The following is a 25,071-nucleotide window of genomic DNA, read 5'->3' on the forward strand; positions in this document are numbered from 1 at the left end:
AATCTCAGCACTAACGGATCAGATCAGCGCACGCGCAGTGGCTCCCTCAGTGCTATGCTGCTGGCTTCAGTGAGAATAGGCCCTGCCCCGGGATTTATTGATTGATTTACGCTAGTACACAAGAGTGTGGGAGATTTATTTTGGAAGTCCCACCGAAGAAACCAACGTGATTCACTTCAGTTTTTATGCAAATTTGACATTTAGAATTTTTTTGGGAGAATCTCCCCCTGCAACATTCCTTGGATAAGGAGACCCAAGGTGTTTGCAGGGTTTGACTCTTTGGTGGGCCCATTGTTTGGACAGACATGTCTATATCCAAAGGAACATTATCCATGATTCTCTGTACCAATCAGGCAAACAGGTTACATTTTGAAAGCAGCGCAGACAGCAGTCTTATCGTTGATGCAGTGCTTGTAATCAATGAATCCACAGCCATCAAACAGGGTCATTTTAACTTGGACTGAAAGGAAGGTTCTTTATCCAGGAAAAACATGGAAACCATCGCAGGAACAATGGGAATTCAGAGAATTGGACAGGGAGGGAAAGGAAAACAAAGAAAAGAAATTGGATTCAGAGCAAAGTGATTCTAAATGGCAGCCAGATTTATTAACATGAATATTTATTAAGTTATTTTTGAAAGGGGGAACAACAGCCAGTATCTCGTGGATGTGAGCTGATGGGGTGGCAGAGTGGCACAGTGGTTAGCACTGCTGCCTCACAGTGCCAGGGACCTGGGTTTGATTCCCAGCTTGGGTGACTGCCTGTGTGGAGTTTGTACATTCTCCCCATGTCTGCATGGGTTTCCTCTGGTATTCTCCCACAGCCTGAAAGAAGCACTGGTTAGGTGCATTGACCTGAGCTGCTGCCGGACTGTGATGACTAGGGGAATTTCACAGTTACTTCATTGCAATGTTAATATGAGCTTTACTTGTGACTAATAAATAAACTTTACTTTTATTATCTTTCGTCAATAATGCAGCCTCGCTAATTTCACTTTTCTTTTTCCTCTAGATGACACAAAGCTGATTTTCCGTCTGAAGGATGAGGGTAAGTGCTCCTTGTCACTTTGAGTTTAAGAAAATGTTTCAACTAAGGGGTGAGTTAGTAACCAAAGGGAGCAGATATTAAGTGGTGAAAGAGGCAGAGGGGAGATGAGGTGAAATTGGTGAGTTGTTACAAAAGGCGGGGAATTATAGGCCGGTTAGTTTAACGTCTGTGGTAGGTAAAATGTTAGAATCCGTCATTAAGGAGGAAATTGCGAGGCATCTTGAAGGGAATTGTTTGATAGGGCGGACGCAACACGGTTTCATTAAAGGGAAGTCGTGTCTGACAAATTTACTGGAGTTCTATGAGGATGTGTCTAGGGCAGTGGATAGAGGAGAGCCGGTGGATGTGGTCTTTCTGGATTTTCAGAAGGCGTTTGACAAGGTACCTCACAAGAGGTTATTGCAGAAGGTCAGGGGACATGGAGTTGGGGGTAGGGTGTTAGCGTGGATAGAGGATTGGTTGTCAAATAGGAGGCAGAGAGTGGGGGTCAATGGGTGCTATTCGGATTGGCGGTTGGTGACTAGTGGGGTGCCCCAGGGGTCGGTGCTGGGGCCTCAGCTATTTACCATTTATATAGATGATCTGGAGGAGGGAACCGAGTGCAGGGTGTCGAAATTTGCTGATGACACCAAGATTGGGGGAAAGGCAAATTGTGCGGAGGGTGTGGAGAGTCTGCAGAAGGATCTAGATAGGCTGGGCGAATGGGCCAGGAAATGGCAAATGGAATTTAATGTTGGCAAGTGTGAGGTGGTCCACTTTGGTAGGAAGAATGGTAGGAAGGACTATTACTTACGTGGCGAAAAACTGCAGCAGGCGACGGTGCAGAGGGACCTCGGGGTCCTTGTGCATGAGTCGCAAAAACCCAGCTTGCAGGTGCAGCAGGTGGTCAGGAAGGCGAATGGGATGCTGGCCTTCATAGCGAGGGGGATTGAATATAAAAGTAGGGAGGTCTTGCTGCAGCTGTATAGGGCATTGGTGAGGCCGCAGCTGGAGTACTGTGTGCAGTTTTGGGCGCCGCACCTGCGCAAGGATATTTTGGCCCTGGAGGGAGTGCAGAGGAGGTTTACTAGGCTGATACCGGAGTTGAGGGGATTGAGCTATGAGGAGAGGCTGAATAAACTAGGCTTGTACTCGTTAGAGTTTAGAAGAATGAGGGGAGATCTCATTGAGACGTATAAGATGATGAATGGGATGGATAGGATAGAGGTGGAGAGACTCTTCCCGCTCAAAAAAGACAGTAGGACTAGGGGGCACAGCCTCAAGATAAAGGGGAGGCGGTTTAGAACGGAGTTGAGGAGGAACTTCTTCACTCAAAGGGTGGTGAATCTCTGGAATTCTCTGCCCGTTGAAGTGGTGGAGGCTGCCTCGCTAAATATTTTTAAGAAGCGGGTTGATGGGTTCTTGATAAGAGAGGGGATTAAGGGTTATGGGGAGAGGGCGGGAAAGTGGAACTGAGCCACAACAGATCAGCCATGATCTTATTGAATGGCGGGGCAGGCTCGAAGGGCTAGATGGCCTACTCCTGCTCCTATTTCTTATGTTATTGTTATCTGGAATGCGCTGCCTGAAGGGGGCGGTAGAAGCAGATTCCACAGCAACTTTCAAAAGGGAATTGGATCTATATTTGCAAAGGAGAAATCAGCAAGGTGATAAGAAAACAGTGGGCGGGATTGAAGCTAGCTCTTTAGAGACAGCACAGTTATGATGGGTTGAATGGCCTCTCCCTGCGCTATATCATACTGTGCTTATATTAACAGGGTCACCAGCCAGTAAAAAGGCAAACTGTTGCGTAGAAAACACAGACTTTTGCACTCCTGCTCTCAACACTTCTTCCTGTCACGGACAGCATAGACTGGGAGTACAAGTTTTAAAGTGTATTTATTAATCACAAGTAAGGCTTACATTAACACTGCAATGAAGTTAATGTGAAATTCCCCTTGTCGCCACATTCCGGTGCCTGTTCGAGTCAATGCATCTAACCAGCACATCTTTCAAATTATGGGAGGAAGCTGGAGTACCCAGAGGAAACTCACACAGACACTGAGAGAATGTGCAGACTCCACACAGACAGTGACCCAAGCCCGGGAATCAAACCCGGGTCTCTGGCATTGTGTGGCAGCAGTGCTTGCTGCTGTGCTACCCCAATATATCATCTTCTCATTATTTTATTAATTCTTTTTCCAAACGTGAATTATGTTTTAATTTATTTCTTAGAGGGTGTGGGCATTGCTGGAAAGATCAGCATTTATTGCCCTAACTGCCCTTGACAAGATGGTGGTGAGCCGCCTGCCTCTGCCTGGGTGTTGTAGGTACATCCATAGTGCTGTTAGGTAGGGGATTCCGGAAGCTTTGCCCAATGACAATGTAGGGACAGCAATATAGTTATGATTTGGTGTAACAGCTTTAACCAGGTAATTGAGGTGGGCCTGTTAGGATATGGACGTAAGACCATAAAGAACTAGGAGCAGGAATAGGCCATTTGGCCCCTCGAGCCTGCTCTGCCATTCAATAAGATCATGGCTGATCTTTTCGTGGACTCAGCTCCACTTACCCGCTCGCTCACCATAACCCTTAATTCCTTTACAGTTCAAAAATCTGTCTATCTTTGCTTTAAAAACATTCAATGAGGTAACCTCAACTGCTTCATTGGGCAGAGAATTCCACAGATTCACAACCCTTTGTGTGAAGAAGCTCCTCTTCAACTCAGTCCTAAATCTGTTTGCCCTTATTTTGAGGCCATGCCCCCACCCCCCCAGTTCTAGTTTCACCGGCCAGTGGAAACAACATCCCTGCTTCTATCTTATCTATTCCCTCCAGAATCTTATCTGTTTATAAAGGGAATAGATAAGATAGAAGCAGGGAGTGTCTGGACCAACTAGGGAGCCTGTTGCTTTGTATTTAGCCAGCAGTGTCAGTTCCTCTGGGACTCCGAGTGTAGACTGTTAACTGAAAGCTCTCCGTATGCTGTTGTCAGACTTGCAAATGAAGGGACTTTGGTGACGGGATTTCTGCCTCCGAGGACTTATTACAGTCAGAATGCTGCGTGACTTGGAGGGGAACTTGAAGGTGATGATGTTCCCATCTGGCTGTTGCCTTCATCCTCCTGAATAACAGAGTTTGCTGCTGTGGGAGGTGTTGTTGGCTAGGTGTTGCAATGAATCTTGTAGATAGTGCGCACTGCAGCCTCATCCTGCCAAAGCTGGAGGAGACTAATGTTTAAAGTGTTGAATGGGGGTGCGGATCAAGTGGGCTGTTTCGTTCTGGATGGTGTTGAGCTTCTTGAGTGTTGTTGGAGTTGAACTCGCCCAGGCAAGTGGAGATTATTCCATCAAAGTCCTGACTTCACCTTGTCGATGGGGAAAAGGCTTTGGGGAGTCAGGAGCTGAATCACTGGCCTCTGTTGCTGGTGAACTTGATGCTGCCTGAGCTTTAGTTACGGCAGTCAGTAATTGTGTTTGCCCAGTATAGCTGCCACTTGACTCTTTGTAGACTTCCACCTTGTAAAGTAGATAACTCCCGCCCTAACAGCACTGTGTGTGTACTGACACTACATGGTCTGCTGCTGTTGATAAAGGCAGCCCTCCCAGTTTACTGAGGGCAGTTAGTATTGGACAGTAAAAACATTAGCGTAGCCAGCGGTGGCCCACGTCCCATAAAAGATCCTTTTTCAAAATCAGCCAAAGAAAATGTTTTTTTTTAACATTGGATTGGAAAGAATATAAACTTGTAGATTAAGTTTCTCAAACCCTTCCCCGTGTGTGTATACAGATAACTATACCTCCCAACACACACACCAGACCCATTTTAATTTGTTCTCCAACTCAGTGACAGTGGAAAGGAACACATCCTGTGCCCTAGTTTCCTGAGGAAGGAGGTAACCAGTTTTACACCCGTTTCACACTATTTCCCAAAGTCAAAATGACTTCTCCTTGTTTTGCTGCTTTAATCATAACGAAATATAGAAGCATAGAAGATAGGAGCAGGAGGAGGCCATTCGGCCCTCCCAGCCTGCTCCGCCATTCAATACGATCATGGCTGATCGTCCAACTCAGTAACCTAACCCTGCTTTCTCCCCATACCTTTTGATCTCGTTCGCCCAGAGTGCTATATCCAGTCGCCTCTTGAATACGTTCAATGTTTTGGCATCAATTACTTCCCGCGGTAACAAATTCCACAGGCTCACCACTCTCTGGGTGAAGAAATGTCTCCTCATCTCTGTCCTAAACGGTCTACCCTGTATCCTCAGACTGTGACTCCTGGTTCTGGACTCCCCCACCATTGGGAACACCCTTCCTGCACCCATAGGAATCCTTCAGAGGATGTAAGCATTCCTGAATATCCAGTCCAACATTTATTTCCTGTTCCTAATTTCCCTTCAGTAGGTGGTGGTGAACTGCCTTCCTTGAACCGCTGCGGTCCATGTGGTGTAGGTACATCCACGGTGCTGTTAGGGAGGGAATTCCAGGACTGTGACCCAGCGCCAGCGATATATTTCCAAGTCAAGGTGGTATGTGACGTGAAGGAGAACCTCCAGACGGAGTGGTGTTCCCAGCTATCGGCTGCCTTTGCCTGTCTATGTGGTAGCGGTCACTGGTTTGGCAGGTAGAAGGAAGCCTTGGTGAGACGCTGCAGTGCATATTGTAGATGGCACAAATGGCTGCCACTGTGGTGGAGCGAGTGAATGTTGAAGGTGATGGATGGGAGTGCCAGTCAAGCGGACTGCTTTGTCCTGGATGGTGTCGAGTTTCTTGAACGTTGTTGGAGTTACACCCATCCAGGCAAGTGGAGGTTATTCCATCCCACTCCTGAGCTGTGCCTTGTAAATGGCCAGGCTTTGGGGAGTCAGGAGGTGAGTTACACACTGCAGAATTCCCAGCCTCTAACCTTGCTTTGTAGCCACAATATTTATGTGACTAACCCAGTTCCATTTCTTATCAATGGTAACCCCCCCAGGATGTTGATAGTGGGACACTGAGGTGGTGATAATATAGTTGTTGTGTCAATGGATGAGTACTCTGGAGACCTGGACTAATTAATGCTCTGGGACACAGGTTCAAATCCCATTTCAGCAATTTAATTTAAAATTTAAATTGAATTAAAATCAATTAATAAATCTGGATTTAAAAGTTAGTCTGATGGTGTCCATGAAAACTTTGTTGATGGTCGTAAAAGCCCAAGTGGTTCACAAATGTCCTTTAGGGAAGGAAAGTTGTCGTCCTTACCTGGTCTGGCCAACCTGTGACTCCAGACCCACAGCAGTGTGGTTCACTCTTAACTCCCTTCTGAAGTGGCTGAGTGAGACACTCAGCTGTGTCAAAGTGCCAGAAAGCCTGAAAAGATTGAAAGCAGAAATGACAATGGCAAACCCAGCCCTGACAACCATGGAAAGTTCCCCTTACTGACATCTGGGAGCTTGTATCAAAACATCTACCACCTAGAAAGGACAAAGGCAGCAGTTTTGTGGAAACACCAGTTCCCCCCACATCGTATAGCATCCTGATGTGGAAATATATCAGCGTCCCTTCACTTTTGTTGGATCAAAATCCTGGAATTCCCTCCCTAATAGCTCTGTGGGTATACCTGTACAGCATGGACTGCAGTTCACCACCACCTTCTCAAGGACAATTAGGGATGGACAGTAAATGCTGGCCTTGCCAGTGATGCCCACATCCCATGAAAGAATACATTCTTTTAAGTCCCATCTTTCCCAGGACTCTCAGCACGGTGGCACAGCGGTTAGCACTGCTGCCTCACAGCGCCAGGGACCCGGGTCCAATTCCTGGCTTGGGTCATTGTCTGTGTGGAGTTTGCACATCCTCCCTGAATCTGTGTGGGTTTCCTCTGGTTTCCTCCCACTGTCCAAAGATGTGCGGGTTAGGTTGATTGGCCATGCTACATTAACTCTAGTGTCAGGGGGGTTGATGGGATAAATATGAGGGAGTATAGGAATAGGACCTGGGTGGGATTGTGGTCGGTACAGGCTTGATGGGCCGAATGGCCTCCTTCTGCACTGTAGGGATTCTGCTGTACCCATTCAACCCAGCTGCCTCTATTCACACTGTCTGCTTTAATGGCCTTCTGTGACGCTCACAATGATGAGAAATCAGAATGGAACTTGTTACATCACGGACACAGTGGAAGAGTTCAAACCGCATTAGGTGCAATATAAACTATCTCCAGCCAATGCAGATAAAATACTGTAATTGCAGCTTCTAGCACTAGCATTTCCTGTTAGGGTTAGTTAATTTTTTTATTTGTAAGCAATGTGGGATGAGATTGTCCTGTCCCCCAGCCACCTGTTTCCTGCTGGCAGGAGGCGCAGAACATTACAGCGCAGTACAGGCCCTTCGGCCCTTCAGCGATATTTACTAGCGGTGGGATTCTCTGGTTTCGCTGTGATCAATGGGAATTCCCATTGACATCACACCACGCGGGTGGGAAACCCGTGGGGGTGCACTGCCAGTGGGACTGGAGAATCTCATCGGCGTGAACGGCTGGAGATATGTTTGTGAACTGAAGCACTCTGTTGAGGGGCCAGTCCAAATAATGTGGCTAAGAGAGTTAGGTCACTGAAGAATGGGGAAATTGGCTGCCCTGATGATGACAATGTTTTGGGTTCCTGCTGTGTGTTGTTCAGTGTGGTACATGTAGTCCAGGCAGCTCGCATTTTTCACTATTGTTTTGCACAATTAATCTGACTGTGAAGAGATCAGACAGCAAGTGATGGCAAAAATCTGCTTTCTTAACACTTGCTGAGGAGAGATCTATTGATAAGTTTGTGTCGGTGGCCTGTCTGGCAGTTTGTAATGGACGCAGTCATTGCACATGAGCCCAAAGATATTATATAGAGTTCCCTAAGGGGGATCAGACTGACAGATCCAATCTCGCCAAAAGACCACAAAACACATGGGAAGTATCAGACACACAAAGAAATTCAAAGAGAAAGATGATCTCCTCTGACAGCAATACAAAAACAGTTCAAAATGGAATGAGTACAAGACTAACAGAAAGGGATGTAAACTGTGTTTTCTTTCCCTCTTCACTGTCCCCAATGCCTGCGCCTAAATTCCACCTCCCCACAGCCGCAGTGAAAGTGTTGACAACTCACTGGGTTGTGACCTACAGTTGTTTGTTATTCCTGAGCAGAAGGCATCAAAGTGGCAAAGAGACGGAGTCTGTTTATAATCCTGCTCAAATATTGAACAGAAAACCACAAAATCCCATCCCCCACTTTGCCCCCATTGCCCAAAAACCCACTACGCTCTCCACCTCTGACCAGCTCCTACCTGACATTCATTACAGCTGTTAGCAGGCTCTTTATGAAGGTAACGGCATTAGATGGCAATTGGATTCTGATTTCACAGTGCTTGGAATACAGCTGGTCACTCGCACAGTGTCATTTGTGGGATCTTCCTGTGCCTAAACGGCTGTTGGATTTCCTACATCAGAATGGTAACTACATTCCAAAAAATACCAATGAAAATACTCACAAAAGGCAAATTCTCCTTTCCACAGCGCCTCTTCCTTAATTCAAATCATCTGTTTTCTTTTGTCCTTTTGTGTGAAGCATTTAATGATATTGTCCATGTGAAATGTCTCAATAAATGTTCGTTAGTGTGGCTGTAAAGTGGAGGGCATAGTGGAAACTGCACAGAGAAGTTATAGTGTTCACCACACTCTGACTCTGGTTAACCTCAGAACATGCCCTGAAGCCAAAGTAAGAATCTGATGCCAGCCACAGCTCCCCACCTGCTCACTTACAATCTGGAATGTTCCAGGAATGACCTACCTCTCGAAATCAGTGCCGTGTTTCCAGAGTCACTTCCCACCAAAGAACAAAGAACATTCCAGTACAGGAACAGGCCCTTCGTACCACAAAGCCTGCGCTGAAACATGATGTCTATCTAAACTAAAGACCTATTGCCTCTGCGCAGTTCACATCCCTCTATTCCGTGCCTATTCAAGCATCTGTCAAAATGCCTGTTAATCATTGTGATTGCATCTGCTTCTACCACCTCCTCTGGCAGCGCATACCAGGCACTTACCACCCTATGTGTAAAAAACTTGCTTTTACATCTCCTTTAAACTTTCCCCCCTTTTTAACCTTAAACCTATGTCCCCTAACAATTGACATTGCTACCCTGAGAAAGACTCCAACTGTCCATTCTATCCATGCCTTTCATAGTTTTCTAAACTTCTATCAGGTTGCCGTTCAGCCTCCAATGTTCAGGTGAAAACATACCAAATTTGTCCAATCTCTCCTCTTAGCTAATACCAGGGAACATCCTAGTAAACATTTTCTGTACCCTCTCCAAATCCTCCACATCCTTCGAGTAGTGTGGCGACCAGAAATGTACACAATATTCCAAATGTGGTTTTATTCAGCTGCAACTTGACTTGCCAATTTTTATACTCCATACCCCAACTGATGAAAGCAAGCAAGTCATATATCTTCTTGGCCACCTTATCTGCTTGTGTCGCCATGTCTAGGGAACTGTGGACATGTACACCTAAGACCCTCTGTCTGTTCTCTTTGTCTCATTTTGACAATGTTAGTAGTGCATAGGAGAATGAACAGAAATTCTTCTTGCAATCTTTGCATGTATACTTCTTCCTAAAGAGGGAAAAGGCCTGACCACATCCTTTCCAGACTATATTTGGGGATTGGAGAGGGATATGAAGAATATTCTGTGCTGTGTAGTGCTGGAATAAAAGGCAGCAAGGAATTTCAGCCATAATTTTAATTGGTGACAGGTTTTCCAAAGGTGCATTTTAAAATCATTGAGAAACTGGGACTACCCTTAAAAAGAACCTCAATGGCTCTGGTTGGCCCTTGTTGCTTCTTAACTGAGCAAATAAAGATTGTGGGACATCGGCTCACAGCAGCTCCATGATGATTTGGTTTGATTTGATTTATTATTGTCACATGTATTAACATATAATAAAAAGTATTGTTTCTTGCGCGCCATACAGACAAAACATACCATTCATAGAGAAGGAAAGGAGAGACTGCAAAATGTAGTGTTACAGTCATAGCTAGGGTGTAGAGAAAGATCAACTTAATATGAGGTAGGTCCATTCAAAAGTCTGACAGCAGCAGGGAAGAAGCTGTCCTTGAGTCAGCTGGTATGTGATCTCAGACTTGTGTATCTTTTTCCCGAAGGAAGAAGGTGGAAGAGAGAATGTCCGGAGCGTGTGGGATCCTTAATTATGCTGGCTGTTTTGCTGAGGCAGCGTGAAGTGTAGACAGAGTCAGTGGATGGGAGGCTGGTTTGCGTGATGGATTGGGCTATTTTCATGATCTTTTGTAGTTCATTGCAGTCTTGGGCAGAGCAGGAGCCATACCAAGCTGTAATACAACCAGAAAGAATGCTTTCTATGGTGCATCTGTAAAAGTTGGTAAGAGTTATAGCTAACATGCTAAATTTCCTTAGGGGAAGTGAGTGGGGGCGTCGTAATGTTCTCTAATTCTGTTTGCGCCAAACAAGTAAAGTTATAATTACCTCCAGAGTAATAGCAATAGACGTGAAAGCAGGCAGCAACAGGCAGGAGCTAGAACAGACTAAGACAGGCCAACATCAAAAATGAGGAGTGTGAAGCAAGAGACAAAGAGAGAAACCTTCAAGGGTGAAGGAACAGGAATACACAGAGTTGAAAGGGCAGGATAGACAGAGAGGCAAGAAAAGAGACAGAGAGTGATGGGGAGAGGAAAATGGAGAAAGGGACAGAAGAAGATGAAAAGAGAAGCACATTCACAGATGGAGATAGGGACAGTCAGAGGGATGAAAAGAGAGAGGTAACTGGACGGAAGTACAGAGGCAGGTCAGAAAAGATTGTTTTTGGAAGGAATTAATGAAATAAAACAAAGTAGTTGATGAAGGAAAGGAGATATTTCTTTTAGAAATAAGAAATGGGCTCAGAAAGATGTCAGAGAGATCAATTGTCGAGGAATTCCCAATAGTGCTGAGCTCAATTCTATTTTGCATTTCCATAATTGATGTAGTTAATGGCAGAACATCCACGAGAAAGTAAAATCAAATCCGCATTTTTATTCCTCACTGTAATTTGAATCAGTTGTAATTCAGATAATTTAGAACATTCCAGTCCACGCATGATCTTGATTTTAAATAGCACAAAGCCTCGAGTGGAAATAAACTTCAGCTAACTGAGAAACAAACTATTCAATTGGCAATAGAAACTGAATGAGGTTTATATCAACCAATCACTTTAACATCGCCCATTTCACACTGTAGCTCAAAGTTCCTTTGGAAATGAGAGTGGAAATAGTGGAGGCGCCAGTCATAATTTTTCAATCTTCTTTAAACTGAGAGGTGGTGCCAGAGGATAGAGAACTGCAAGTTCTGCAGAGTGGCACCGTGGCACAGTGATTCGCTCTGCTGCCTCACAGCGCCAGAAATCTGGGTTTGATTCCTGGCTCAGATCACTGTCTGTGTGGAGTCTGCACATTCTCCCCATGTCTGCGTTTCCTTGGGATACTCCAGTTTCCTCCCACCGTCTGAAAGGCATGCCAGTTAGGTGCATTGACCATGCTAAATTCTCCCTCAGTGTACCCAAACAGGCACCGGAGTGTGGCCACCAGGGGGTTTTCACAGCAACTTCATTAAAGTAAAAAGTAAAGTTTATTTATTAGTCACAAGTAGGCTTACATTAACACTGCAATGAAGTTATTGTGAAATTCCCCTAGTCATCACACTCTGTCAATACACCTAACCTCATTCAGTTTCCATTGCCAATTGAATAGCTTGTTTCTCAGTTAGCTGAAATTAATTTCCACTCGAGGCTTTGTGCTATTTAAAATCAAGATCGTGCATGGACTGGAATGTTCCAAATTATCTGAACTACAAACTGATTCAAATTACAGTGAGGAATAAAAATGCGGATTTGATTTTATTTTCTTGTGGATGTTCTGCCATAAACTACATCAATTATGGAAATGCAAAATAGAAATGAGCTCAACACTGTTGGGAATTCCTCGACAGTTGATCTCTCTGACATCTTTCTGAGCCCATTTCTTCATTTCCGAAAGAAATCTCTCTTTTCAGACCGTGGGAGGAAACCAGAGCACCCGGAGGAAACCCACACAGACACGGGGAGAATGTGCAGACTCTGCACAGACAGTGACCCAAGCTGGGAATCAAACCTGGGTCCCTGGCACTGTGAAGCAGCAGTGCTAACCACTGTGCCACCATGCCGCATTAACATCAAAGGTGTTAATGTAAGTCTACTTATGACACTAATAATGAATAATAAAAATTATCCAGAAAAGGAAGTAAAGATAAATCTAGCAGCTACAGGAGTGGGGAAATCTCCAGGAACAATAATCCAAGACAAAATTAATAACGTAGACAAAAGCACGTTAATTAAGGAATGCTAGCATGGATTTCATTTGGGAAAATTGTGTCGAGGTAACTTGCTGGAGGTTATTGAAGAGTTAACAGAGAGTTGATGAGGGCAATGCTGTTGATATGGTGTATGTGAATTTCCAAAAGGCGTTTGATACAGTGCTATCCTACACACTTGGCAGCAAAGTTAGAGATCAAGGAATAAAGGGAACAGTAGCAGCATGGATATGGAATTAGCTGAGTGATGGAGAGTGAAGGTTAATGGATGCTTTTTGGGCTGGAGGTTTGTAGTGGAGATTCCCAAGGGTGTCAGTGTTGGGACCCTTGTCTTCCTGATACAAATTAATGACCTAGACCTTGGATTAGAGAGGGCATAATTTCAAAGTTTACAAAGCTTGAAAGCGTGGTGAACTATGAGGGAAATCGTGTAGGACTTTAAAAGGACATGTACAAGCTGATGGAATGGAGGGATAAGTGGCGGATGAAGTTCAATGTGCGGAGATGTGAAATGATTAATTTTGCTGGAAGAACATGGAGAGACAGTGTGATATAAAGGGTACAATTCTGAAAAGGTGCAGGAGCAAAACGGTATACATGTGCATAATTCCTTGAAGGTGCCAGTACAGGTTAGGAGTCTGGTTAGTAAAGCGTACAGTGTCCTGGGCTTTATTAATAGGGGCATAAAGTGGAAGAGCAAAGAGGTTATGTTATAGATGCATGCAACATTAGAGGCAATATTGAATGTGTATAAGACACTAGTTCAGCCTCAGATGGAGTATTGTGTCTGGGAGTCACTCTTTAGGAAAGATATGAAGGCATTGGAGAGAGGGCAAAAAGATTCATAAGAACAGCTCCAGGGCTGAGGAACTTTAATGATGACGAAACATTCGGAAAGTTAGGACTGTTTCCCTTGAAGTGAAAAGCGGAGAGATGATCTGATAGAATTATTCAAAATCATGAGAAGTCTGCAAAGGGCAGATAGGGAGCAACTATTCCCAGTTTTGAGAGCATTGAGAATGAGAGGGCACAGCTGAGCAATTGGCCAACGAAGCAAAAGCAATACAGGAAAAGCTTTTTTACGCAGCCAAGTGGTTAAGGTTTGGAATGCACTGCCTGAGAATGTGGTGGAGGCTGCTTCGACTGAGGCATTGGAAAAGGAATTAGACTGTTATCTGAAAAAGGATTAAGGGAGAAGATAGGAGAATGGCACTGAGTGGTTTGCTGATTAGGAGAGCTGGTACTCACATGAAGGGCCGAACACCTTCCTTCCCTGTAACAATTTCCTCAAGTTGAAACAAAGCTTACGTTTCTCTCTCCCATATATCATGGAATCATAGAATCCTTACAGTGCAGAAGGAGGCCATTTGACCCAGTAGGTCTGCACCAACTCTCTGACAGAACATCCCACCCACACCCTATCCCCACTACCCACACATTTACCCCACTAATCGACCTAATCTAAACATCTTGGGACGGGCAATTTAGCATGGCCAATCCACCTAACCTGCACACCTTCACGCTGTGGGAGGAAACATGCAGATGTGGGGAGAATGTGCAGACTCTACACAGACAGTGACCCGAGACTGGAATCTAACCCAGGCCCCCTGATGCCACGAGGCAGCAGTGCTAACCACTGTGCCACCCAAAATATCTCTCTTTCTCTTTTGCTGTAAATAGTTGAGCTCATTAGTGGGTAGGTGAAGCTGTGATAGCAGAAGTGGAACCTAATCATTAAAGTTTATTTACTAGTCACAAGTAAGGCTTACATTCACACTGCAATGAAGTTACTGCGAAATTCCGCTAGCCACCACAGTCTAGGTCACTGCATCTAGTCCAACAGGTTTATTTGGTAGTAAACACCACTAGCTTTCGGATTTTAATCTGGTGTTGTGAGACTTCTTACTGTGTTTACCCCAGTCCAACGCCAGCATCTCCACATCACCACTGCATTTAGCCAGCATGTCTCCCAGAATGTGGAGGAAACCGGAGCACTCGGAGGAAACCCATGCAGATACAGACAGTGTGTACAAACTCCACACAGACAGTGACTCAAACCAGGAATCGAATCTGGGTCCCTGGCACTGTGGAGCAGCAGAGCTAACTGCTACGCCATTGTACCAACCCTTGAGATCTGTAAAGAGGAGGTGCATGTTTACAGAGAACTGGAAGCTTGTATTCATAATATTTGGGCTAAAAATTGAAACTTTAACCACATACAGTTTCCTTCAGGCTGAGGTAATACCACAAGCCTGTGTCTTACTGATCTCTAATGCAGGCACTGTACTGTCTTGCATGATATTTTAAATTGATAATAAGAACCCTTTTAAGTCCTGTTTGCCACAAGCCACAATTCTTTCAAGTTGATCTTATGAAGCTTTCATTGTAGGCTTGACATCACAGTGACAAAAAGATTATGCATAAATTTTTAATCCAGAGAATATTCATCAAAGGTCAAAGAAACCTAAATATGACAGTTAGGAGGAGAAAGTACATCAAAGCTGGAATTCATATTGATGGAACCGTTTCAAGAACACCCCTTCTGAAGTTTATCTTTTCATCTTTGAATGTTTCTCTCTTCATGTTTGCACTAACTCTGTGTTCATTACAACTGGTGCGCTGGGATCCCATAATCTGAACTTTCCCTTATTGGTGAGCCTTGAACTATGGGACATATAAACTGTAAGTAAGAAGGTTGGCCAGTTAGGATAAAGATGAGGTGAAAATTCTTCGCTCAGAGAGTTGTGAATCACTGGAATTCTCTATTCCCCACAGGGCTGCGAATGCTCAGTCATTGCGTAGACTGAGATCGATAGATCCAGGAGATGGAGGTCAGGCAGGAAAGTGGAGTTTGGGTTGAAGGTCAGTCATGGTGGCACGTTGACACAGTGGTTAGCACTGCTGCCTCACACCAGATTCCAGGTTCGATTCCTGCCTTGGATCTTTGCCTTTGTGGAGTTTGCACGTTCGCTCCGTGCATGCATGGGTTTCCTCCGAGCGCTCTGGTTTCCCCCACAGTCCAAAAATGTGCAGGTTAGGTGGATAGGGCCTGAGTGGGATCGCGGTCAGTACGCACTCTATAGGATAAATGGCCTCCTTCTGCACTGGAACAATTCTATGATTTTATTGAAATGTTGCGCTGGCTTGAGGAGCTGTAAGGCCCAGACTTCCTCTTTCTAATGTCCTAAGTTCATCTTGCTGCCATTTGCAGGCAAATCTCAAATGCATGACTGCCAGAGCTCACTACACTGTTCCACTTGATAGACTTGTTCATTCAGTCAGGGATAAGCCTCCATCAGTTTAAGATATTGGTTCCCTTTCAGAGAACAGCACAGAAGGAGGTCATTCAATTCATCAACAAGAATGGGTAAGCACTGAAACAAGGCGACAGAGAGAACACCTCATCAGAATTTGCAATTCATAGAAGTATACAGCACAGAAAAAGTCCCTTCAGCCCATCACATCTTTGCCAGTCGAAGACAAACCACCTAAATATTCTGATCCTATTTTTCAGCACTTGGCCCATAGTCTTGAATGCCTTGATATCGCAAATGCACATCTAAATACGTCTTAAATGTTATGAGAGTTTCTGCCTCACCACCCTTTCTAGTTCCAGACTCTCAGCACCCACTGGGTGAGAAAGTTTTTCCTCATATCCCTTCTAAACCTCCTACCCCCCTCACCTTACATCTATGCCCCCTAGTCATCGATCCCTCCACCAAGGGGAAAAGCTTCTTCCTGTCAACTCTATCTACGCCCCTCTCAATTTTATACATCTCTATCATGTCCCCCCTCAATGCTTCTCTTTTCCAAGTAAAACAACCCCAGTCTAACCAATCCCCTTCATAACAAAAACTCTCCAGCCCAGGCAATATCCTGTAAACATCCTCTGCACCCTTTCCAATGCTATCACATCCCTCCTATAATGTGGATTCCAGAACTGCACACAGTACTCTAATTGTGGTCGAACCAACATTTTATATAGTTCCAACATAACCTCCCTGCTCTTAAACTGTATGCCTTGGCTAATAAAGGAAAGTATACCATATGCCTTCTTAACCACATTATCCACCTATCCTGCTACCTTAAGAAACCAGTGCACACAAAGGTCCCACTGCTCCCAGTGTGACACAGATAAGGGTTAATATGGAGTACTACCTCAGAGTGTACCAGAAATATCAGAATATTGGTTAAGATCATAGAATCCGTACGCTGCAAAAGGAGGTCATTCAGCCCATCAAGCTTACACCGACCACAATTCTACCCAGGTTCTATGCTGTAAAACCCTGCATTTACCCCAATAATCCTCCTGATACTCAGGGACAATTTAGCATGGGCAATCGACCTAACCCGTACATCTTTATACTGTGGGAGGAAACCAGAGCATCCGGAGGAATCCCACAGGGAAAACACGCAAACTCCACACAGGCAGTGACCCGAGGCCGGAATTGAACCCGAATTCCTGGCGCTGTGATGCAGCAGTGCTAACCATTGTGCCACCGTGCCACCCTAAGATGGCAAAAGAAAAGTTGGGGACAGGTGTTGGGCACATTCAGGAAAAGTCTGTGTTCTCTGTAGAGATGAGTGAATGATCATATCATTTCAGAAAACAGGGATTTTGGAATTGTGAAGAAAGCGCAGCTTCAGGAGGAAGAAAATACAACATCTCTTCAAGGGAATAGGTGCCAACAGTTGAATGATTTTTTTCTCCCAGCTCCAGTTTTGCGCTTAAATAAAATCTGACAACCAGAAAGCAAATGGATGCAAAGACTGATTTGGCTCAAACTGCTTTGCAGACTTTTGAGAAGGTTTCGCTGGGCTGTGACCACAAATTGCCAACATCCGATAAATCCTTATTCCCGATAATCCTTGTTTTTCTTGCCAGCCATCAAATCCATGTGCCAGGAACTCTGTACGCCTGGCTGTTCTATATCATTCACTGGGTGGTGCCATTCCTAGGCTTTGCAGAAGCCAGATTGGTAGATGTGGAGTGTTATTTCCATGATGCAGAAGAAGTTCACCTCCTTGTACATCATTCAGATTTCAGAGTCAGATTTGCCAGCAACTGTTTCTTTGGAGCAAACATGAGGCTGGGAAAGTTACAGAAACAAAGAATGGGCAGTGAGTGCTGGGGGCTGGCGTGTCAACTGATGAATTGAGGTGCCGGTTTTTCACCGTAAGCAACCGAGCTGATGTCCAACCCAGACCAATCAGCTGCGAGCCTCATTTGGCTGCTATATGTAAAAAATTGTTCTTTGTTCTATTCCAAACTAAGAAAATTACAGCACAGGACCAGGCCCTTCGGCCCTCCAAGCCTGCACCCATTATACTGCCCGACTGAACTAAAACCCCCTACACTTCTGGGGACCATATCTCTTCCAATAATCTCAATCCCTCGCAGGCACAAGCATAAAAAATAAATCCTTTTTAGTGCCTAGGGTTATATGCTGGCCATATTAAATTTCTTTCACCATTGAACTGCCCATTTTACATCATTTGTCCAACTCATTTTGTAGTTTCTGAACCACCTTCTCAAAATCAACTGTCCTCCTAATTTTTTACCTACTGTAAATTTGAATCCAGTTTGTCAATGCATGAGGAACAGGAAAGGACCACGCACCGATCTGTTATCACGGTTACCCCACTCAGCATTTCCCACCTTCTTCCCAACATAGTTCAACTATCAGATGGGTGGCACAGTGGCGCAATGGTTAGCACTGCTGCCTCACAGCGCCAGGGACCTGGGTTCAGTTCCGGCCTCAGATGACTGTCTGCATGGAGTTTGCATGTTCTTCCCGTGTCAGCGTGGGTTTCCACCGGGTGTTCCAGTTTCCTCCCACAGTCCAAAGATGCGCAGGTTAGGTTGATTGGCCACGCTAAAATGTCTGTTGGTGTCAGGGTAAATTAGCAGGGAAAGTATATGGGATTACGAGAAAAGGAACTGGGTGGAATTGTTGTCGGTGCAGACTTGATGGACCAAACGGCCTCCTGCACTACAGGGATTCTATTGATTCTATGATCCTTCCACCAGGATTTACTCATTTTCAGATGAAAAACACATGTTCCTATTTGCAGGCAGCTTGATTTAGCCCAGTTTCTTTGGGAAATCATGTGGGTAAGTCAACTGGGACTCTAATGTGTCCTGGGAATCTAGATTCAACTATTCCAAAGTTCTTCTAACCATCTCCCAGCCTTGCATCCTCCACATTATCATAGCTCATCTAAAGCTGCTGGATCCGAACTCACACAAAGTTCCATTCATTCATCATCCCTTTGCTCGCTGACTTACACTGGCCCTCAGTCTGGCAGCACAACAATCTTAAAATGATTTGTTTTTCTTTTCATCCCTCCATGGTCTCACCTCTTCCCACCCATGTAACCTCCTGGGGCCTCACAGCCCTCAAAGATCTCCTTCCATTCCGGTCTCCTACACATCCCCTGTTTTCATCACTCCAACATTAGCAGCCATTCCTTCAGCCACCTCAGTCCACATGCTGGAATTCCCTCCCTATATTTCTTTATTTTTCTGCCCTCCTTTAAGACATTCTTTGAAACATATCTCCTTGATTAAGCTATCCTAATATCTTCTCCATTTGTGATCACATTTTGTCTGATATCTCTCCTGTGGCGCACCACGGGGAGTTTTGCAAGTCTTAATGGCAAGTTGGTATTGTTGAGTAAGATTCATCAATCTTTATGCACTGCTGGATGTCAAATAGTCGGTGTGATTGAAGGAGTGTTACTCATTAACTGAAGAGACGTGTAATCCCAACCAAGATCCTGTTGGAAAGCCATGCTCAAAAACACACCGGAGTTGCCAGATAGGCCTTTGCCAAGGATTTCCCACATAATCTGCTCTTAATTTGAATCATGCCACTGCGGTTAAATGTCAAATGGGCATCTCGCCATATGAAAAAAAAAGCTAGTAAGCCAGTAATTGGGCCTTTCATTTGGCTGGGATAGTCCTGGCTCGTAGAAGCATTTCCTTGCCTGCTTTTGCCAGAGAGCACACAGAAGAGAGCGAACAACACTAAATTGACAGCTGAATAACTGAGCATAGGGACCTGTGGCATCAAGAACAGCAGATCTTCAGAGGATTAAGACCCTAGACTATAAGACTTAGGAGCAGAATTAGTCAATTTGGCCCATCGAGTCCCTCTGCTATTCAATCATGGCTGATATTTTTCTTATCCCCATTCTCCTGCCTTTTCCCCATAACCCCTGATCCCCTCATTAATCAAGAACCTATCTATCTCTGTCCGAAAGACACTCCATGACCTGGCCTCCACAGCCTTCTACGGCAAAGAGTCCCACAGATTCACCACTCTCTGGCTGAAGAAATTCCTCCTCATCTCTGTTTTAAAAGAATCAATCCTTTAATCTGACGTTGAGCCCTCTGGTTCTAGTTTTTCCTACTAGTGGAAACATCCTCTGCACGTCCACTCTATCCAGGTCTCGCAGTATCCTGTAAGTTTCAATAAGACCGCCCCCCCCCGCATCCTTTTAAACTCCAACAAGCACACAGAGTCCTCAACCGTTCCTCATACAACAAGCTCTTTGTTCCAGGGATCATTCTTGTGAACCTCCTCTGGACCCTTTCCAAGGCCAGCACATCCTTCCTTAGATATAGGGCCCAAAATGGATTTGATTTGATTTGATTTATTATTGTCACATGTATTAACATACAGTGAAAAGTATTGTTTCCACGTGCTATACGGACAAAGCATACTGTTCATAGAGAAGGAAAGGAGAGAGTGCCGAATGTAGTGTTACACTCATAGCTATGGTATAGAGAAAGATCAACTTAATGCAAGGTAAGTCCATTCAAAAGTCTGACAGCAGCAAGGAAGAAGCTGTCTTTAAGTCAGCTGGTATGTGATCTCAGACTTGTGTATCTTTTTCCTGAAGGAAGAAGGTGGAAGAGAGAATGTCCGGGGTGTGTGGGGTCCTTAATTATTCTGGCTGCTTTGCTGAGGCAACGGGAAGTGTAGACAGAATCAATGGATGGGAGGCTGGTTTGCCTGATGGATTGGGCTACATTCACTACTTTTTGTAGTTCCTTGTGATCTTGGGCAGAGCAGGAGCCATAACAAGCTATGATACAACCAAAAAGAATGCTTTCTATGGTGTATGTGTAAAGGTTAGTGAGAATCGTAGCTGACATGCCAAATTTCCTTAGTCTTCTGAGAAAGTAGAGGCATTTGTGGTCTTTCTTAACTATAGTGTCAGCATGGAGGCACCAGGACAGGTTGTTGGTGATCTGGACACCTAAAAACTTGAAGCTCTCAACCCTTTCTACTTCATTTCCATTGATGTAGAGATGAGCATGTTTTCCTTTACGCTTCCTGAAGTCAATGCTCACAATACTCCAAATGGGATCTGACCAGAACCTTATACAGCCTCAAAAGTACATCCCTGCTCTTGTATTCTAACCCTCTCGGCATGAATGATTGTTGGAGAAGGGGTGGTCAAGTGACAAGGGAGGAGTGAAATAATTGGGTCCCCCCTCCATCTGTTGAGTGTGATTAAAGTAGTCTATCTTCATCCGCTGGAGGATCTCCTTCCATTTTTTCATGTATTAACCATTTAAATACCTTCACTATAAAACCACAGTGATTTGTCTTCAGTATACCTCTTCGCAAAGAGAAGTTAACATTTCAGAGCCAGTTATCCCATCAGGTACCCAACCAGCAAAGCAGATCAGTCAGTTAATCAATCGCAAGACCAGGTCTTCTTTTGGGATTTGGTTACATTAGAGTAAATCGGGTTAAGGACACACTTAGACCCTGAAGCTTAATCACAAGGGACTGTAATTCATTGACAATTAATTACCGTATTGTTGCCTCAGACACCATCACTGGGATACTTAAAGCTTTTCAAATTAATGTCCAATAGCAAAAACAGACCAGAATGCTGAATAAGACTGCAGCCTGAGAAATGCTGGCATTATTCACCATTCTGCAGTCAGGAGATTGGGTGTGGCCACTGGCAATAGAACACCTCACTTGACACTGAAAGAGTGGCACAGAAACTGAAGGATTTGGTGGTCCTCAATGCTGTATAGTTTAAATATATGATTTACTTCAGATCAATACAGCAATGGCATTACTTTCTAAGTGTGCAAGAACTTTATTTATAGCCTTCTATTTAATGCTTTAAAATGTCTACCCCAGATTTCCAGCTCAGTTTCCAGTAGCTTCAGTCGTGTCTATTTACTTTGCTCTGAGTCAACACCCAGGATTAACCAACCAAACACTGTGAGCAGAGATCAGTTACCGGATGCACATAATCAAACAATTGAACAATTAAACACAATACTCAACAGGCCAGATAGCATCCATTTAGAAGATGAACTGCAGTTAATATTTCAGATATAAAACTTTTCCTCAAAATGGAAGGAGTGGTTCAGGAGGCTGATGCATAGATTTTCTCTCTTAACTAATCTTAATGCATCTAGATTGACAAAACTTACATTCATGTAGCCTTTAATGTCGTTAAATCTCCCAAAGTGTCAATTGGATGGTAAGATTGTCAGACAGATGGGATAGAATTTAAGGAGTATTTTAAAAAGGGGAAAGGTACAGCGGTGTCTTGGCTTAGAGAGAGAATTCCAGAGCTTTCTACCTTTGCAGCTGAAGGTGGGGTGGCCAGTGGTGCAATTGTGGATGTGTAAGAGGCCAGACTTAAAGGAGAAGTGTCCAGACAGGGAGGCACTTTAGGGCTGGAGAAGATGGAGCAGGTCAAGGATTCAAAGTCATTTGAAACCAGCGATGAGAATTTTAAAATCCAAAGATTGTTGGATCTCTTTGGGATTGAGTGACACGGTGGCACAGTGATTAGCACCGCTGCCTCACAGTGCCAAGGACCCGAGTTAGATTCCAGTCTTGGGTCACTGTCTGTGTGGAATTTGCACATTCTCCGAGTGCCTGCATGGGTTTCCTCCGGGTGCTCCGCTTTCCTCCCACAGTCCAAAGATTTGTAGCTTCAGCAGATTGGCCATGTTGAATTATCTCTGTGTCTCAAGATATGTAGGTTAGGGGATCAGTGGGGTAAATTTGGGTTTGCTGGGGGTGGAGGGGAAGTGTTCTTTCATAGAGTCGATGTAGACTCGATGGACTAAATGGCCTCCTTCTGCGCTGTATGGTTCCATGATACTATCCAGGTCCAAATGTCACATTGGAGGTGAGCGGATTCCCTGACACACCCACTTCTGCCCTCCATTTGAAAACCGCGCTATATCCTGAAGGCATTGAGATCTAGTTAAAACCTTTAAGTAAGAGATTGTTAGTTTAGTTTTAGTTTAGTTTATTTATTAATGTCACAAGTAGGCTTACATTAACACTGCAATGAAGTTACTGTGAAAATCCCCTCGTTGCCACACTCTGGCGCCTGTTCGGGTACACTGATGGAGAATTTAGCACAGCCAATGCACCTAACCAGCACAGCTTTCAAATTGTGGGAGGAAATCAGACCACCAGAAGGAAACCCACGCAGACATAGGGAGAACGTGCAGACTCCACATAGACAGTGACCCAACCCAGAAATTGAACCCGGGTCCCTGGCACTGTGAGGCAGCAGTGCCAACCACTGTGCCACTGTGCACCCGATCCCAGTCTGTCAGCGATTGAAAATCCATCCCACAGTCACCATTATAATGTAGGAAAAGGCAGCAGCCAATTTGTGCACAGCAAGCTCCCACAAATAGCAAGGTGATAATGAACAGAGGGTCAATGATAGTGATGTTGGGCACCAGGGAGAACTCCCTTACTGTTCCTCAGTCAATGAGTCGGTGCAGTTAAATGATCCATCGGGAGACACAGGCCAGGGCTTTTCCGGCCCGTCGTGTCCGGTTTTCCATTGACGGAGGCAACTCATCTTTGGACGTTGGCGGGATCTTCCAGTCCTGCTGAAGTCAATGGCAGTTTGAGTTGCCGCCTGGTACCTGCGGCAGGAGTCACCTTCAGCAGGACTGGAAAATCCCACTGGAAGGAAGGGCTGGAAAATCCCGCCCAGAGGGCAGGATTTTCCAGCCATGGTCACCCCAAGATTGGAAAATCTCACCCGAGATCAACGGATCTTTGCCTGTCCCCTGTCCCACCTGCTACTTTTCCCGTAGCGGGCGGGACAGGAAAATCCCACCCAGAGTGTTTCCAACACAGGCATTCGATCTGTTATAGATGGTTCTGAGGGTGACTCAGACCTGAACTCCCAACAAGGCAATGCACAACAATAAAACTAATGGCAGCGGGCTAATGCATTTTAATTAAAATTAGCATTTTAATAGGCCCAGACTGCCCAGGCAATAAACTTGATGTTGTTACGGTAAAGCATCTGCTATCGGGCTGGCTAAGAAATATCTTCAGAATAGAATAGCTTCCACCAGAATGTGCTTCCGAGCCACTCACGATTAAACCACTTAATTTGCAAAAGCTTTTAAACAGTCAATCACTCACTTTCTGAAGGCACTGGCATCGCAGCCACACTAACAACACTGAGCATTTGACCCCAAGGGAAACGTTAGAGAGGTGATTCACAGAAACGGGTCAAGCTCGCTCAGTCCATTCGGCCTGTTCTGTAGTCCAGTGATAATGCTTGTTTTGTACCTCACCCCCAGTTTGCACATCTTTATCTCTTGGTGCCTGTTCCTAACAAAACTCCATTGGTTCTTATAATCTTAATTCATAGCATCGTAGCATAGAGCAATATAGAAGAAAATGTTCAGTTCACCAAGTCTATACAGCCTCATTCAGAGAGTGGTTCAGTCACCCTCCCCTGTAGAACCATAGAATTCCGACAGTGCAGAAGGAGGCCATTTGGCCCATCGAGCCTGCACTGACAACAAAGCCACCCAGGCTCTAACCCACATATTTACCCTGCTACTTCCCCTGTCACTAAGAGGCAATTTAGCATGGCCAATCAATCTAACCCACATACCTTTGGGCTTTGGGAGGAAACCAGAGCACCCAGAGGAAACCCACGCAGACATGGAGAGAATGTGCAAATGCCATGTGGGCAGTGGCCCCAGGTCGGAATTGAACCCGGGTTCTTGGCGCTGTGAGGCAACAGTACTAACCACTGTGCCATCATTGCTGCCCTTTACCCCACAACCATGCAATTTTTCCTCCTTCAGGTATTTATCCAATCTCCTTATGAAGGGGGCTCTTGAATCTGTGTCCGTTATTCTACCAGGCAATGCATTCCATAATCTACCTGTGTAAGAATGCTATTCCTCATGTCCGTGTCTCTCTTTAGTTACTCGATCTATATAGAATCACTAAAGTACAGAAGAAGGCCATTCGGCCCATTGAGTCTGTACCGACCACAATCCCACACAGGCTCTATTCCCGTAACGCCACACATTTATCCTGCTAATCTCCCTGACACTATGCTCAGTTTAGCCAATCCACCTAACCTGCACATCTTTGGACTGTGGGAGGAAACCGGATCACCCAGAGGAATCTCACGCAGACATGGGGGAAGAATGTGCAGACTCCACACAGACAGTGACCCAAGACCAGAATTGAACCTAGGTTCCTAGCGCTGTGAGGCAGCAGTGCCAACCAGTGTACCACCATGCTGCCCAATGCCTTCAGGAAGTGAGTGAGTGATTGTGGAAAAGCTTTTGCAAATTAAGCAGTTTAATGGTCAGTGGCTTCACATTCTG

At 44.9% G+C, this 25,071-nt stretch overlaps 1 protein-coding gene across 2 annotated transcripts in view; it reads left to right on the top strand.

Annotated features, from left to right (window-relative positions):
* LOC145358980 (plexin domain-containing protein 1-like) overlaps positions 1 to 25,071 on the top strand; it is a 304,814-nt gene that overhangs the window by 250,699 nt on the left and 29,044 nt on the right. For both annotated transcript variants that reach the window (XM_080213338.1, XM_080213339.1), the window contains exon 12: positions 1,012 to 1,047. In XM_080213338.1, the coding sequence (XP_080069464.1) occupies positions 1,012 to 1,047 (36 nt within the window). The remainder of the gene's footprint in view (positions 1 to 1,011; positions 1,048 to 25,071) is intronic.

This window comes from Carcharhinus amblyrhynchos, chromosome 27 (assembly GCF_965287045.1).
Source record: "Carcharhinus amblyrhynchos chromosome 27, sCarAmb.v2.hapA, whole genome shotgun sequence".
NCBI classification, from domain to species: Eukaryota; Metazoa; Chordata; class Chondrichthyes; order Carcharhiniformes; family Carcharhinidae; genus Carcharhinus; species Carcharhinus amblyrhynchos.